This window comes from Amblyomma mixtum, chromosome 9 (genome assembly GCF_055824585.1).
Source record: "Amblyomma mixtum isolate Tamu chromosome 9, ASM5582458v1, whole genome shotgun sequence".
In the NCBI taxonomy this organism is placed as follows: domain Eukaryota; kingdom Metazoa; phylum Arthropoda; class Arachnida; order Ixodida; family Ixodidae; genus Amblyomma; species Amblyomma mixtum.
Window position 1 is genome coordinate 43,378,792 of NC_143020.1, and position 16,505 is coordinate 43,395,296.

Here is a 16,505-nt window from a genome sequence, read left to right on the forward strand (position 1 = left end):
ACAGTGTGGCTTCCTTGGAAACTTAGTCGGCGGTGTGCCTGCAACGCCTGTCGCTGTCAGCTCAAACTGACCGCCTGCGAGCGCTGCCTTCTTTTGCGATGTGAACGGTGACGGGACACTTACTGCCTGTGGCCGGAGCTTATAGCAAAAGCGAAGAGTGTTTTCTGTGAAGGTTTGACGAAGTGCGTGTGTCAGTCTGGACCCTTAGCAAGTCATACGATATGCGACATGCAAAAGTGGTCCACCAGTCGCTTCAGCAGAAAGGAGTGCGGATGTTTTTTACGTTACTTCAATCGAGAACTGCCCATGCAAATATTTCAACTCGTCTCTTGCCTAAACAGCATAGTAAAGAAGCTAAAGCAACAAAACTGCTGTTTCCATGCTGTATATTGATTCCGCCCTCGTGCTAGAGGTGGGAAATATGTATCAGTTATTGGCGGAGTTACAGCCTATGAAGCACGTGCAGCTTCATGTAACTGCAGGTTAGGATATGCGCCTTACTTGGTATTGACTTTGTGACCAGACATAGCCATCTGTCAACTAAAAGAAATTTTCTTGCTATAGGATTCTGCAGCATTATGTATGCTTCTGGACACTGAATACCGGGTGCGTCACCTCTCTTGAAAGCACTCAGATTTGTGTACTTATCAGTACGCTTGAGATGAGAAAATTTTATCAGCTTCTTTTCTTTATTTTATAATTAGCTACACAGCATGTTGCAAAAAAAATGTTTTAAAAAAAAGTATTTCAGTTTAGAGTTGAACAGTTCAACAAAGTTGTTTTGGGCATTCTGGTAACTTCAAGATGGTATCTGATGGTTGCATACAGACGCGCAAGTCAAACCTCAAAGGGCATCAAACTTAACAGTACCGCTGAGCTTATCCTTTCGTGCTTTTTATGTGTGTGTAGATCACCTGGGGAAGTTCAGTATTGGATGTTGGATTTCATAGTTCTGCTAAAACTTTTATCTTCCTTTCTACACATGAAACATGACTGAACTTGATTACATTCCCCAAGCAAATACCTGACGCCTTACAAGCGTTCCTTACTGTGCACAGTTGTCCCAGTGCATTATATCCACTCATGTGCAGCACACTGTTGTGTTGCTCTTGGTCTCCAAATGTGACTCTCAGCAATATGATGGAATCATAGTCCATCCAGATGGTCTTTGTGGTAGTGCAAATTTCAAAACAGATTGAAGAAGAATGAAGAGTGTGATACTTCGTCATGCATCATGCAATGCTGGTGCTAATCAGGCAACATGTGTGGTATATATACTTCGCACATTTGAGATTCATTGGATTTGTTCTGGAGCCATACTGGGAATTAATTAATCGATCTGTGATTTGTCACTGAAATTGAGAGAGGGCACTAATTTCTGAACTTTTGACACCAACTGTGAATTCAAAACTGTCTTTTCATGTAGGCTTACATGGCTTTATTACGTGTATGTAAATTTATGCTAATGACTTTGGAAATTGCTTTGGCAATGGTTTTAGAAATTGCCTCGTAACATTCCTGTTACAGCTCACAATTCGCTTTCTGCACGTCATGTTTGATTGAACCTGATTATATCCCCAAGCTTGTTTGTTGCACCTAACAAACACTGTTGCCCTTTCAGAGTTATTCCATTGATTGACTCCTTTCGAGTGCAAGCAACAAATGGTTGTGTTGCTTCTGATTTCGAAATATGGCTGTCTGCATGACGGGCGACAACATAAATGCTCTGGATGGCTTTCATCATGCATCTATAAGATATCTGTAACTTTCAGCATTGGTTAAAGGAAGAACTGAAGGATGCTGTAAGAGTCATTAGAAGCTTGTTTTTTACATTATTTTACAATGAACTTGGAATGTTGACAAGTTCTTGCTCAGTGTGCATGTTGTCATGTACAGGTCCCTGCAGTATCGAAGGGAACCATTTTGCACTAAAAGATAATTTTTTGGTTATTTGTTTGCTGAAGTTGAAAATGATTAATGGGTACTTACGCCAAGACGAAAATTATAAAACAGCAAAACGTGAGCTTATTGCTCATTATTGAGAAGTAATCATTAACTGAATGCTCGAACTTTGTTTGCTTTCACCCTAAATGGGCCTTTACAGTCTCGACAAGTTGCTACTAAGCAAGCAAACGCACACATGGCCACACGCAGCCTCACTGAGCTTGCTCAGTATGCACATAAGCACGCACAGCTTCGGCAAGCCCCCTCTCAGCACGCAGATGGCCACGCACAGAGAGTTGTCCACGAGAGTCCACGATTTTTTACACACAAAGAGTGTGCGTGTACGTCTTTCAGCTCACAGTACGCGATCATGTACACACAGGACGCACAGAATGCGTACAGGTAACGCACAATTTCTGCGCAATCGTGTGCAAAATGAACGTGATCGTACAAAAATCACTGTTCTCGTGCAAACTCACGCAGAGTTTTTTCAATAGGGTTGTCATGGTTCCCCAGGAGCCGCTAAGCCTAAGAATGACTTCAGGTACGTGTAACACAGCTCTTGGTGTTGTTGTGTCCTTAGTGATACGGCACATACCCACGACGGGGGATAAGCCAGGGTTCAGAGAGGCGAGGCAAAATGGAGGGTAAATTGGTACCAAGAAAATCGCTTTGCTTTCGGTAAGAGCTCGTCAGTTTGTCAGTGCTGCTTGACTTCTTTTTATCATCTAAATTCAATTCAATAAATTTCCTTACGCGCTGTCTTGTACACGGCACTCTGTGGAACTTCTTCATTGTCACGTAAGCCTGGTTACATCCACAGCCGGGCGAAGACCTCTCCAATTTTTCTTTAGTCAGCCTACCACACATATAAATTACTGTCCTTTATCGCATGTACTGAATGTCTACAGATTTTGGTTTACATCTTCTTTCGCATTAAATTCATGCTGATACGGTGTGATATCACCGCTTACTGGTTTCTGCATTTTAAGTCCCAGTATAGTGTCTTCTGAAAATTTTGGCCTTGGAACAGAGAACATATGCCATTGAGAGAACTGAGGCTGCATATCAGGCGATTTTTAGAATAACGAAAATTAGGATGGATCTTTGCACGAGCCAGTGTTGTTATCGTTTGGAGCGAGCGCCAAGGGATTTGCATTGGGTTCAATTTGTGGGAATCTCCATGATTACATAATTGCAACTGGTAGGTTGATTTGCTAACTGCTTTAAAAGTCTCGGAGTTTTTTTTTATTATTACTATTCTCGCCAAAATGTTCTTTGTTATTTCACTTCAAATATTCTGTCGTTTTGCGTGAATACATTTTTCAAAATTAACGTTTGGCTTCGATATTTTGTCGTAAACCTATGGAAATTTCCTTATGTATACCACTATACCTTGGCCAATCCCCCACGTGGGTATGTGCCATTACAAAGAGGTGAAGAAGAAGAAGAAGAAAAATAGTCGCGTGGCGGGCCACACAGAAGAAGACGTCAGCCCTTTACTAGTGGTGCCTTTCTCAGCGCTCACACTTTGGCTCGAAAATTGCCCACCGGAGCAAGAAAAGGCCGCACAGGGAGCCGAAACAGCCATCATGGAGAAGCAGGACATCTTCGGCTTGCTCCGCACCGACATCGGAGAAGAAGGTGGGCGCCTTTAGAGCATACTGGCAGCGGGCACGCACCGAGAACGTTAAGACTAACGGAGCATCGAGGTTAAGGATAGCTGCTCGCGATGAATTTTTACGCCCAGGCCGTATTGAAATGAAAAACGCTTCTGTCTCTACTTGGTAGTGAAGTACTCTTTTATAGCTGGTTGATGAGTATGTGCCTGGGTAGACACTTACCCAGAAACATGAATCAGGCTAGTTGTATCCTGCAGCTCAAAGTGCGTAGGTATAATGTTTCGTTTTCTTCACAGACGCTTTTGGCGGTTCATTTTGGCCTGACTGTACATAAGTAGGTGCGGTACAAAAGGTCAAGTATATTACCCTTCACTAATTTCGCCTCCACTTTGACTCAATTTCATTCTTAATTCTCTTGTGAAGGTGTGGGTGGTGACGAAGAGAACGTTTAGTTTCGAAGGATACATTTTAAGCATGAAATGCTTTTAGCTCCCGTTGTCGGCAGTGTGGTGACGTCACGCCGAGACCGAGAGCCATCATCCGGGCACTGAAATCCACTCATCCGGGCACTGAATTCCAGTCATCCGGGCACTGAAATCTACTCATCCGGGCACTGAATTCCAGTCATCCGGGCTCTGAAACGAGAACATCCGGGCACCGTACGAGACTTAACGAGATTTAACGAGAGTCTCTAAGCCCTCCTACGCGACCGGCATGCAAGCGCCGGTTGGTCTCCAAACGAGACAAAAAATAAGTGCTGCCAGTGCCTTCTCAATGTTTATCAAGATATCAGTGGAGCTGTGGGTTTGATAATGCACGGAATTATAATTTCCGATTTCTAATAACGCGTGCAAAAAGCACATAAATGCCACGTTACACTTCGTTGTCATACGTGATCTCTTAGGGGCTTCGCGCATCGAAGCAAAGGCGCACAGGGGCCCGGGGGAGAAGCGCTGCGTTCAGAGGGCAAGGCATCGCGCCGAACGGGTGGTGGCGTTCCTCCCTTCCTTTACGGTGCGGTTCGGGTGTCCACCGAGATGGCAGAGAATTACTGCGCCATTTCCTTTCCTCCAAAAACCTTGCGTTCAAATGGCAAGGCATCGCGCTGAACGGGTGGTGGCGTTCCTCCCTTCCTGTACAGTGCGGTTCGGGTGTCCACCGAGATGACATTAGGCCCGTAAACATTTCATGCTTACTCTAGTCTCGTTTACGGGAGAGGCAGAGTTTTTTTCTCTTTTCTATTTCGCCTAACTGGACGTCAGGAAAGTTTGTATATTCTTCTCCATTTTCTCATGTGTTTCTAGAAAAAAAAGTAATTATCCAAGTTTATTTTTCATATGAATCTCCTAATCCTTTTTATGATCTGAATATTTCATTTTCGCATCATGACCTTTCTATAAATCTTAACCGCGTATAACAGCCATCTAGACTTCACTTATGATGCGCGCCAGTTGCTAATGCCGCCCCCCCCCCCCGCGCCCCTTCCCCCTTTCAAGAAAACAAGACACACCAGTGAACTATACAAAATACCAGTATACGTCGTCCAAAAAAGTGGCTGGTAATAGGGCCGCGTGAGGATCGTGCGTCTCCTAGCTTGGAATTTGCCCACGTGCCCACATGACAAAGAGGCGTTAAAGGCGGCTTCTGGTCGCCCTGAATCATGCCTAGTATTATCACTCTACAGGTTGCATTTTTGCGCATCGTCTCTTGGCAGAGCCTCGTATAAAGTACAGTGATCACAAAATTTTCAAAGCATCGCAAATCCAAACAGCTCTGTTTTTCTCTGGAATATGCACCATGCTTATTAGCTGCCCGTTGCAGGCTTGAATGGTTAATAAAGCAAGATCGTTTGTCTTCTAAATTGCATTCCTAAATTGTTGCTGTGAATTTTACCTTCCTATCGCAGCTAAAAGCCGACGTGCCATACAGAAGCAGTTTGCTGGCATCTTTATAAACAACCTTTAGCGAAGCTTCTGGCTGAGAGCATTAGTGAAACACTAGGATAATCCTTTTGCCGGAAACCGCAGTTGAAACTCAACAGGCGATGTATTGAGCAGAGCAGCGCTCACATGGCTGGCAAATTCTGGACGAAAACTAACTACTCTAGCAAGATACTTTCTTATTGTCAGCAGTTCTTGAATTTCTTACACCACTGTTATTTGCGTCAGTTTTATTTATGATAAATACAGACGTTTTTTGCTTGATCAGCACTTATTTCTTCTAAATGCCGCACGTCTTAAAATCCGTTATCTGACGGAACCTCTGCGTTCATGGCTGATTTGCAAAAAGAATGTTGAAAGATGAAATTGAGAGATGCCAGCATTTCAAAACTGCGTGCATAACACGAGGCAGACAGGTCGGGCGTAAAGGCTCATCTTTACTTAATAGTTTTCTTGATTTCTGTCTCTATTTTTCAGGAGTGGCGAAGCAACTCGAGCAAGAACGCCGCAGGTTGCAGAGAAGGAGAAGTAAGCAAACTTTTCCTCAGCCCTACTTGAGAACTTTATCGTAGCGGAGCATTCAGAGAAAATTAGCAAGTGGTTTAGCATGGCTAAGTGCGGAAAGTAGTGCAGCAGCAATGGTTACTTTGGAATTTACGGTTAAGGTTACAGTTACTCTTAAGGCATTTGACCTAAAGGCTTTCACCATAAAAGCATTTGGCCAAAAGAAATTCTACCGAAAGCATGTATCATGAAGACCCGCACTATAAAGGTCTTTGGCCTAAAGACCCTTACCACAAAGGCTTTTCACCTAAAGTTCCTGAAGGAATTTACCTTCAAGGCCTTCACCTAGTTGTACCCTTCACCAAAGCCTTCAACCAGGTGAAGGCTTGCCAGGTGTGCGCAACTGGCAGGTTGCACACAATAGCGTGGACAGGTGGGCGACTTGCCACAAAGGATGCTTCAGGTACTTACACAGGGTGTCCTGACTAACTTTAGCCAAGTGTTAATAAGTAAAATATTTGAGGTAGGCCAGGTAAACCACTTGCATATAGCTACAAGCTGGCTTGCGCCTCTAGGCAGTTTTTTTGCATTACTATTAATTAAGGAATAATTAAGATTATTTTTATAAATGCGTAAATATTGACTTTAGACGGCAGATATGAATAGCAAAGTTGGAGAGGAGCTTCACAAACCCCCATTCTCTTTATTTGCGATAAAGAAAGCCTCACGTGTGATTTTTTCCGAGCTCCAACGAAAGTGCGCGAAATACATAAAAAATCACGTGACTAGCGCTTTCGCCCGCCACGATTGTGCTGGTCGCAATCCCGGCTTCAGTGAACGGAATCAGCTGCTGGTGTGCTGCGAAGACCTCACTGCTCCGGCAGGCCGATATGTCGACGGTGGTTGCGACGCCCGCACGAGCCAGTTTGCAAGAGTGACGGCGCAAGTTGCGCCGCAACCATCGCCTACGTATCGGTCTGCCGGAGCAGTGAGGTCGTCGCGCCATACGAGCAGCTGATTTCGTTCACTGAAGCCAGGATTGAGACCAGCACAATCGTGGCGCGCGAATGTGCTCGTCACGTGATTTTTTTTTATTTAGCGGACTTTCTTTGTAGCTCGGAAAAACGATACACCTGAGGCTTTCTTTATCAGAAACAAATAGAATTAGGCTTTCTGAAGGTGCTCTCCAACTTTGCTATTCACGTTTGCTGTCTAAAGTGAATATCTACACGTTTGGAAATTATCTGAATTGCTAATTAATTAATTGCAAAACAAAAATTTCTTATGAACGCTTTCTCTATCAGACGAGAATCAAATGGCTCTGATAGGAGCACAAAACCGAAAGGGACTTACTCTATCTGCCGCATTTTGTGCGTACAATGAACTCTTTGCTGCTAGAGAACGGACTGTAAAAACCTAACAGCCGTGCCTAGACAGTTTTAGCTGAGCGTTTTTACTGCCAGCGGAGAGAAGCGGAGGAGCGCAGACGCCACTGCGCATGCGCACGTTACTGGGCCGGCCAGCGTTTTTACGGAGCGAAGCTCACGCCCGCTGGGAAGCCCGCCCCAGCGGAGCGATAGGCAGCGCGCGAGTGTGCGTAAGAGCGCGCGGGAGTGTATGGGTATTCAAGATGGCAGCCTCCTTTGCACATCTAAAACGCAACACTTACAAAATAATTAGCGAAAACACAGAATCTACCTTTACTAAACAGTTTCAGCGCATTATTAGCAGGATTAAATGATATTCTTTTCACTCTAACTCGAATTGTGACCGATGGGTGGAGCAGCAGAGCAATTCGAGTCTACTCCGCTCGAGAAGACAGGCGATCCGCCCGGCTAATACTCTTCTCGCGCGCCTTTCCGCTTGTGTATCCGCTCGCCCGCTAGGGCCCATTGGCCCCAAAAACACTCAGTTAAAACTGTCTATTTCAGCAATAGCTTACGGCATCCCGGTTGGTAGAAAAAAAAAATTATTTCGGTGCAGTCGCCTGAAATGTATGAAGGCATGGGAGGAAAAGCATGGTCCACCCGATGACGCGTTTCTTTTAATGTACATTTTTATTATTGAAGATATCGTAATGAAATTAGGCGTGTATATGTGCTCCTTCTTCCTGTTTTAAAAACTATAATTTGTTTCAGTAAGTCCTGATTAGCATTCATTATATAGAAAAATACCTGAAGCCTAATTATTTGAATTGTTATCGGTCGTTAGAGCACTTAGTACAGTTTTGGTTTCGATTGAAACGGGGCTGTAGCCAAATACTTGCATCTGGTACTAGGCTAATACTTGTTGACGTACACCATCGTATAAAAATGTTAAAATTTGTTCTAGCGCTATGTTTTCGAATTATCATTGGGTGACATTATGGTTAACAAAATTTGAAATATTTGACTGAGCCAAGCAATCAGGGCATATCTTGACCGTTTAGTTACTTGTTCTGATTAGATTACATCAAAATTCCTTCAGGCTATTTTTTTTTTTGCTTTCTGCTACTTGTCTTGTGGCAGGCTAAGCAGAAAACTTGCAGAAGAAATTTTTCTCAACTCTGAGTTTCAATAAAGTCATAACGTGAACTATTGATACAACAAAAAAGAAAAAAAAGAGAAGGAACGCGAACAACGCTTGAAGCATTTGCTAATAAAGACACATGCAGTAGTAGTGTACAGTGCAGCCTTAGACCACAGCGGGTGCGACCTCGTGAAATCATTTGACTCACTGTATTTTCTAAGGCAGTCGTGTATGATGGAATTAACGGTATACTTTGCCCTCAACAGAGAGGCTGGAGGAACAGATGCGCATAGAGCTCGAAGCCCTCGAGTTGGAAGAACAGGAGAAACTACTTCAAGTACAGCAGGCCCAACGTGAAGAGCAAACCGGTGAGTTCTTTAGTCATTTCAAATGCGTGCAGAAAAGCAAGAGCGAAACATTGTAGCTTTGGCTTCAATGTCATGACTGACGTGTCCTGAAAAGGGTAAAGTTGAAATATGCTAGTGTACTTAATAAAAACACATTAACAGGCTTTCCTGAGGTGTACACCGTTTTAGGTATAAAGAAAGCGTTTATTGTACCCGTTATTATGGAAAGAGTGAGCAGCGTTTAGCAGGCACATGGAGGTTGTAGGAGTCGTTAACGCCTCGGAAGCAAAACTATTGAGAAATGGCATTTCTAAATTGGCTGGAGTTGCCAACCTCCCTTAAAATGTATCACGTTCGAAAGCCACCATGCCCAGCTCGAGGGGCAAAATGATGCTGCATTTTCTGGAAAACGCGGTTTCTGCATGAATCGCTATACTTGGGGGCGCCATCTAAGGTACTAACACCCCTTGTTCAAAAAATATTAATGGTTCCGTGCCTTTTTAGCCGAACGGAAGAGTTTTAGGCTCAGAAAATTGTCCTATCACAAACGCAAAGTGAGTGTGCCAAGGCAGTTTTCTTTTTTTCTTGTATTCGGTGAAATGTTTAGGGGAACCCCGTAAGATGGAGCAGATTTGTAGTAAGGGAGGAATTACTCGAGGGCATTCACCCAAATTAGGCCTTACGGCTAAAAAGCAAAGCTATACAGCTTTCTCAGAAACTTCGTAGTTAGAGAAAAATTCGTCCTAGACCGAGGTTCGAACCCTGGACCACTGCTTCGCTGTAGCAGTCCTTCTACCAACTAAACTAACTTGGACGGCAAGCTTATTGTATTTGTATGGAAGATCGCGACTCTGATCCGTAGTGCCCGTGGGAGAGGTACTGACGATAGCGAAGAAGATGTTACTTTATACTTGCGAATGTTAGAAGCCAATGTTATAAATGACGTCATTTCAAGAGTTTCTTGCGTTTCGTCGTTAGCCACAGCTGTATTTCATGCAAAGAACACCCTCTCTTTCGAAACTCTAACCTAAAGATACCAATATTCGTACGATGGCCTTAATTGGAGCATTTCATCTACTTACCAAAGGAGAAAAGCGCGAAAAATACTCGTCGTATTCTCTAACTGAGCTGTGATAACACTCAAGCTGGTGAGGGGAATACCATCTGGAAATCAACTGTTTGTTGGAATAAAATAAAATGGAACATACACAGACCCACCCTGAGCACACACAAGGGCAACAGACGTCGAGCAAAAAAAAAATGATGGAACTTTTTTCACAAACATTGTAAAAGCTGCAATGTAGGTCTTTACATCTGCTTGGTATACGAGACCTCCAGTATAAGGATCATGTGCATGAACCAGCTTGGGACTCTTGTAAAGATCTTATCTTTAGCTAGTGCTTCACCTAAAGCGGTACATATGTCATCCTGCTTTGAACATTCCTTATCATGCCTGAAGGTCTTTGCATCTGCTTGGTACACGAGACCTCCAGTGTAAGGATCATGTGTATGAACCAGCTTGGGACTCTTGTAAACATCTTAGCTGAAGCCTGTGCTTCACCTAAAGCGGTACATCTGTCATCCTGCTTCGAACATTGCTTATCATGCCTGAAGGTCTTTGCATCTGCTTGGTACACGAGACCTCCAGTATAAAGATCATGTGCATGAACCAGCTTGGGACTCTTGTAAACATCTTAGCTGAAGCCTGTGCTTCACCTAAAGCGGTACATCTGTCATCCTGCTTCGAACATTGCTTATCATGCCTGAAGGTCTTTGCATCTGCTTGGTACACGAGACGTCCAGTATAAAGATCATGTGCATGAACCAGCTTGGGACTCTTGTAAACATCTTAGCTGAAGCTAGTGCCTCACCTAAAGCGGTACGTCTATCATCCTACTTTGATCATTGCTTTTAATTCCTTTCCACAATAGAAATCCTGTCTGTTTTTCCCTCCTGTGCAGTTAATTACAGTGCCTTTAGGTTCTAGGCTTATGTCCCAGGATCGAAGGAACGGGAGAGATTGCACGGAACTAGGCCAGAACAGAACGGCGAGCCATGGCTTCACGTGCCACAACCAGGCGCTGTCCTTGTTTTCTTCTTCTCGTTCGGGTGTGGACTGGCCGTACTTTAGGCAGTGCCAAAGAAGGGCGCTACAGTGCCCCCGCTTAGACTCGAAGTCCAAACCGAACTGAGGGCTGGCAGCGCAGGAGGGGAAGCGGGGAGTCGGAGACGGTGGACAGGGGGCTGCCGACGTCAAGCAGCACTGCGACGCACTCAGTTGTGGTCTCCAGATACGCGGCTTAATTAAGGCGGTACAGACAGACTGTCTCTTGACGGCCATTCTGAAAGAAGGTGGCAGTTTTTAACGTGCGGCGAAGGACCCGGAAAACTCCGTCGTTGGTCGGTATGAGTGGTGCCCGAACAGCTTCGCAGCGAACGGAAACCTCTGTAGAAAGAGCGAGATCTGAACGAACGAAGATGCTGTTGGGGAGGGAACTGCAAGGCGGATTAGGCCGGATGTCTTTAACGCAGTACATAAGGCGAAGCAGCTAATGTGAATGAGTCTCCGGAGAGGCAGGGAACTACCGTACACCAGGTGTGCTGCAGAACATTGTAGGTCTTCTCGGACGACGGGCCTTACCAAGGTGCAGAAGGGGCAAGGTGTCAACCCAGTGGGCGCAATTGAGGCGGGTTGTTAGGGCGGCCTTCATTTGGAGGCGAAAGCCCTCCGCCATGCCATTTGCGCATGGGTGGTACAGAGTGGTGCGGTAGTCCTTGGCGCCGTGAATGCGGGCAAGGTTAGCAAACAGGACGGACTCAAATTGGCGCCGCGGTCTGTTGTCACGGTGCCAGTGCAACAAAAAGAGGCGCCCTCGCAGAAATGAAGGCACCAGAAAAGTCTCAGCGCCGATGTCTCTAACAGGAACAGCCTCCGGACAGCATGTGAAAAGGCCGACCATGGTGAGTATGCAATAACAGTCTTGGGAAACGGATAGAGGTTCCTCGATGTCGAGATGAAGATTTTCAAAACAACGGACGATTGGAAGCAAAGCCTGGGGAGGCGTCCTGGTATGACGAGGAGCTTTTGTCGCCAGGCAGGGGAGACACGTGCGCTCCCGGGCGCATACATCACCGTTAAGACCAGTCCAGACAGCGCTGGGTAAAAGGCGATGAGTAGCCCGAATTCATGGGTTAAATATGTGTAGTTATTGAAAAATGTGCGTCGTAGTGAAGCCGGAAAAAAGAGCGGGGAAGCTCTGCTGAAAGAGCACACTCTAAGGGCTCAGGGGAGCTTATTTGGGGCGCAAGCCACACTCGGAAAAAGCGGGGGTTCTCCCGAAAAGCCTTGAGCTCTCTGTCATCCTGCTGCGCTGAGGAGAACGCGGCCTAGTTCACGGTTTACGATGCGGAGCCAACCGCAGCAATAAAATGAAGCGCTTCAGCGGCGCAGTGGTCGGCAGTATTCGTATGGCAAATATCGGTAGCAATTTCCGAAATATAAGCGAGATTGCGGAGTTCGCGGGAAGCGTACTTCGATGTGGTCTTGCGAAAAACTTACGCCAGTGGCTTGTGATCGGTCAGTGCTTTAAACTGGCATCCTTCCAGGAAATTTCAAAAGTTCGCTATCGCATGTGGATTGCTAGTAGCTCGCATCTGAAGTCACTGCAGCGGGCCTCAACATGAAATAGCTTCCGAGAGTGGAAGGACAAAGGACGTCACTCGGTGTTAATAGACTATTGTAAGACAGCTCTGAAGGCCACACTGGAGGCATAAATTATCGATCAAGTACTAGTGTTAACGGGCGTATGGAAGCGCGGCGTTTGCGACAGCTTGCTTGGTAGCAGCAAAGGCGGTTCGTGCTCCTGATCACCAGGAAGTGACAATGGACGGACAAGCGCTTGACCGAACGAAGTCGCTGATCGGGCTGAGCAGCTCTTCGCTGTGCGGTACAACGCGTCGGGAAAGATTCACCAGTCCCATGAATCTGCGTAACTGGCTCAGTATAGTAGGCTGGGTATAATCCTGAATAGTCTTGAAATACGACGGGAAGGCGGATACAATGCGATGTTATGTGACGGCACAGCATGATTCTCTCCAGAACCTTTGTCTCGAGGAGGTGCTGATATGGTGCACCTACACTGGTTTCAGAAAGTCTGAGAACTCGCTGGCAAGATAAAGAGGAGGCGCGGAGACGACCTGCCAGTAGCGCGCCATTTTACATGGTGATGTGGTACAAATTGAACTGCGCCTTGATCTGGAAAAAAACCAGGCTTTCGGGTTCTGGGGCCAGAAAGGTGGGAGGCGAAGCCGTAATGAAGAGACGTACTGCTGGCCGCGAGACCTGTTCCGTGCAGGGTTTGCACGGATCAGTTATTGCGTTAGTCCTCGGTCGCCAGTTGTAGGCTTATGCCTCATTACCGGTGCATCTTATAACGCTTTCTCATAATCTATCAGTGCTATATATAGGTATTCCTTATAAAGCCCACGTATTTGCATCATATGATTTCTGGTGCATGTCTGGTCATTTTTTGTGCATCCCTTCGGAAGGCCAGCGTAATGCCTTCGTTTATCAAATTTAAGGTTGTTTTATTTAGACTAGGGAGCACCTTATTAAGCATCATGTAAACTATAGATATTTAGCTGATCAGTGCACACTTTTTCAAGTCCTTGGTGGGTCCTTTGTCGTGTATTAAGACATTATTATCAGTGTTTCAAGTTTCCAGCAGACTTATAGCCTTGAGGCACTGCTTACGCAGGGTGAAAAGTTTCACAAGCCATTATTTGCGACACTTCCACAACACAATTGCACTTACCTGATCCTCAGAAGCCGTTTTAGTATTTGCTGTTAGTGTGGCTTTTCTTTTTCTTCCTTTGCGTTTCCGGTGGACTATTCAGTCACTCGAAAATTGCCTCAGTTATTCACGTCTTGCTTATTTTGCTACTGTATACATATTTGCCGAAATCCTTGGCTTGTTTTACTTATTAACTGTTTTTGTAACGAAGTTGGACTCCTTGTCTTGTGCGGATATCTTATATTTACCCACGCGTAATTTCATCTTGCGCGCTTTGTAGGCCGCCTTGTTTTTTTAAAACATATTAGGTTCTCTATCTAATGTGCTTCCTTATGTCGGATACTTCGTTTTTTAAGCTTGGAGAGTGTTTCTAATTTTCTATTATCATGGGTTTAAAGCACTTCATGCTTTAGTGTTTCTTGAATTATCTTTTGAGATATTGAGATAGCTTGCCAGAATTGTGTCTAACTACCATATCCTCTACTAATCGGAAGGACTCAACAAAAATATTTGTCAAATAATCGCTTAATGCTTGAAGACTAACCTCGTCGTGCCCTGTCGAAACAAAGTATATTTCTGCAGTGAGATCTTGAATTACACTACAGTCCCTCTTACTCCTAACTCGTTAATGCGCTTCTTCCTTTCGTGTTATTTCCATTGCATTTCAAATTAAGACTAACTCATCGTAACCGTGCTAATATTTTTGTTTTTGCGCAAATGTGCTTCGGGGCCCTAAGCCTTGATGCAACACCGCAGAGGACGTACGGCTGTCAGTGCGACCTGAATTGCTATAAATATTTCCTGGCTCGCAGTAGCCATGTTGTGTGACATACGTCACATAGCTGGCTAGATGCGAAGCAAGAATCACAAAGCCGCGCAATGTCAGAACGAAAGATGTGGATACCAGAAAACCTGAGTAATGGTAGAAACCTACTTTGATAGAAGCGAACTCGTTGTCTAAATAAGAATGACAGCGTTCGTTTCCGCTTGTTCTCACCAAGTCGGGCAGAACAAAAAGGCTGAAGCGGCGAATGGATCTCCGGAGAGCGCCTTCAGCTAATAATGTTGCCATCATGATGGTGTTAGCCGCCGTTTGCTGAAGGCTTTTTGAAGCGCTGTTTCCTCTTCGTCTTGGAGTTTAATTTACTATAGCTGTAGACAGCAGAGAAGTCACTGGATAAAATAGGAAAACAGCAAAATAAGAACGTCAGTGTCCTATTTCACTGTTGAGAATGCTGTGCCCTAAACCTGGACAAACACATATGAAGAAGCAACACTTTGAAGTTTGTATAAGAACACCTAGATATCTCATGCATGTTTTACAGGGTGTCCAGGCTATGTTTATAGTCAAGGGTTAAAAAATAAGATATTTGAGGTAGGCCAGGAGAACCACTTTCATACAGCTACCAGCCGGCTCGCGCATTTAGGCAATTTTTGTTTCGCAATGAATTAATTAGCATTTAAGATAATTTTCCTAAATGCGTAAATATCGACTTTAGACAGCAAATGGGAGTATCAAAGTTGGAAAACACCTTCAGAAACCCCAATTCTACTTATTTGCAATAAATAAAGCCTTAGGTGGTGTATCTTTTTTCCGAGCTCCAAAGAAAATGCCCGAAATACAAAAAAAATCACGTGACTAGCGCATTCGCGCGCCACGATTGTGCTGCTCTCAATCCTGGCTTGAGTGAACTAAATCAGCTGCTGGCAAGGCGCGAGGACCCCATTGCTTCGGCAGGCTGATATGTTGGCGGTGGTTGCGACGCCCACGCGAGATAGTCAGCAAGCGTGACGGTGCATCCTCGTCGCGCCTTGCCAGCAGATGATGTCGTTCACTCAAGCCAGGATTGAGAGCAACAGAATCGTGGCGCGCGAATGCGCTAGTAACTTGATTTTTTTTTATTTTTCGGGCTTTCTTTGGAGCTCGGGAAAAAGATGCACGTGAGGGCTTCTTTATCGCAAATAAATGGAATGCGGGTTCTGAAGGTGCTCTCCAACTTTGCTATTCACATTTTCTGTCTAAAATCAATACTTACGCATTTAGGAAAATTATCTTTGTTGCTAATTAAGTATTTGCCAAAACAAAATATTGCCCATGATGCGCAAGCCGGTTGGTAGGTATATGTAAGTGGTTTCCCTGGCCTACCTAAAATATTCAATCTTTTAACCCTTGGCTAAAGTTAGCCTGGACATCCTGTATAACTCGTTGTCCACCATATGCCTGCTCACGAGAGAGCATGCTCTGGTCATACTGGGAGCAGCTAAGTTTGGACGTTTTCTTTTCGATTGTTGTTTCAGCCCTAGCAGAAACCGAAGTGGAAAAGCCCTCCGGTAAGTGCACGTTGCTCGGTGCCACGGTGTGCTCGAGCTTAGTATCCCGGATACCGAAGGTATTATAACGCCCTCTTTTAAGGCATACAAAAAAGCCGCGATTTGAATGCCTCATCAGAGTGAGTGAGTGCGCGGGACAAATAAAAAAAGAAATGGCAGGGAACACACAGGCTCGCGTTAAGGGTAGGACGCGATAGCGTTAATGACATAGAGCCCATATGTGCGAAATTGATGATTCTCAACGTTACAGTCATATGCTCCCGGGAGTCCTCTTACCACTCCTTGCGCAGTGGTGAAGCAGTTAAGGGAAGCGCCACTGTCCAATGATGACTGTTGCTGCCACCGGCGGGTCTTGAGCGACCGAATTTGCTGTCCTCGAGCGATCAACCATTAGTTTAAATGCCACCTTCGAGAGTGATTAGTTTGTTCAAAACTCGTTTGGCAGGTTGCGAAGACCCTGCAGCCCGCTGAGGTTGATTCTCCGGGGCGGCTCCCTGAGCCATCCTATTTATCTCT

General features: G+C 45.1%; 1 protein-coding gene across 1 annotated transcript in view; it reads left to right on the forward strand.

Annotated features, from left to right (window-relative positions):
- Nucleotides 1–3,536: 3,536 nt before the first annotated feature.
- LOC149328861 (neprilysin-1-like) overlaps nucleotides 3,537–16,505 on the forward strand; it is a 57,370-nt gene continuing 44,401 nt past the window's right edge. Inside the window, exons 1-4 of the mRNA XM_089559117.1 lie at nucleotides 3,537–3,588; nucleotides 5,984–6,034; nucleotides 8,785–8,886; nucleotides 15,957–15,989. Coding sequence (XP_089415243.1) covers nucleotides 3,537–3,588; nucleotides 5,984–6,034; nucleotides 8,785–8,886; nucleotides 15,957–15,989 — 238 coding nt within the window. The remainder of the gene's footprint in view (nucleotides 3,589–5,983; nucleotides 6,035–8,784; nucleotides 8,887–15,956; nucleotides 15,990–16,505) is intronic.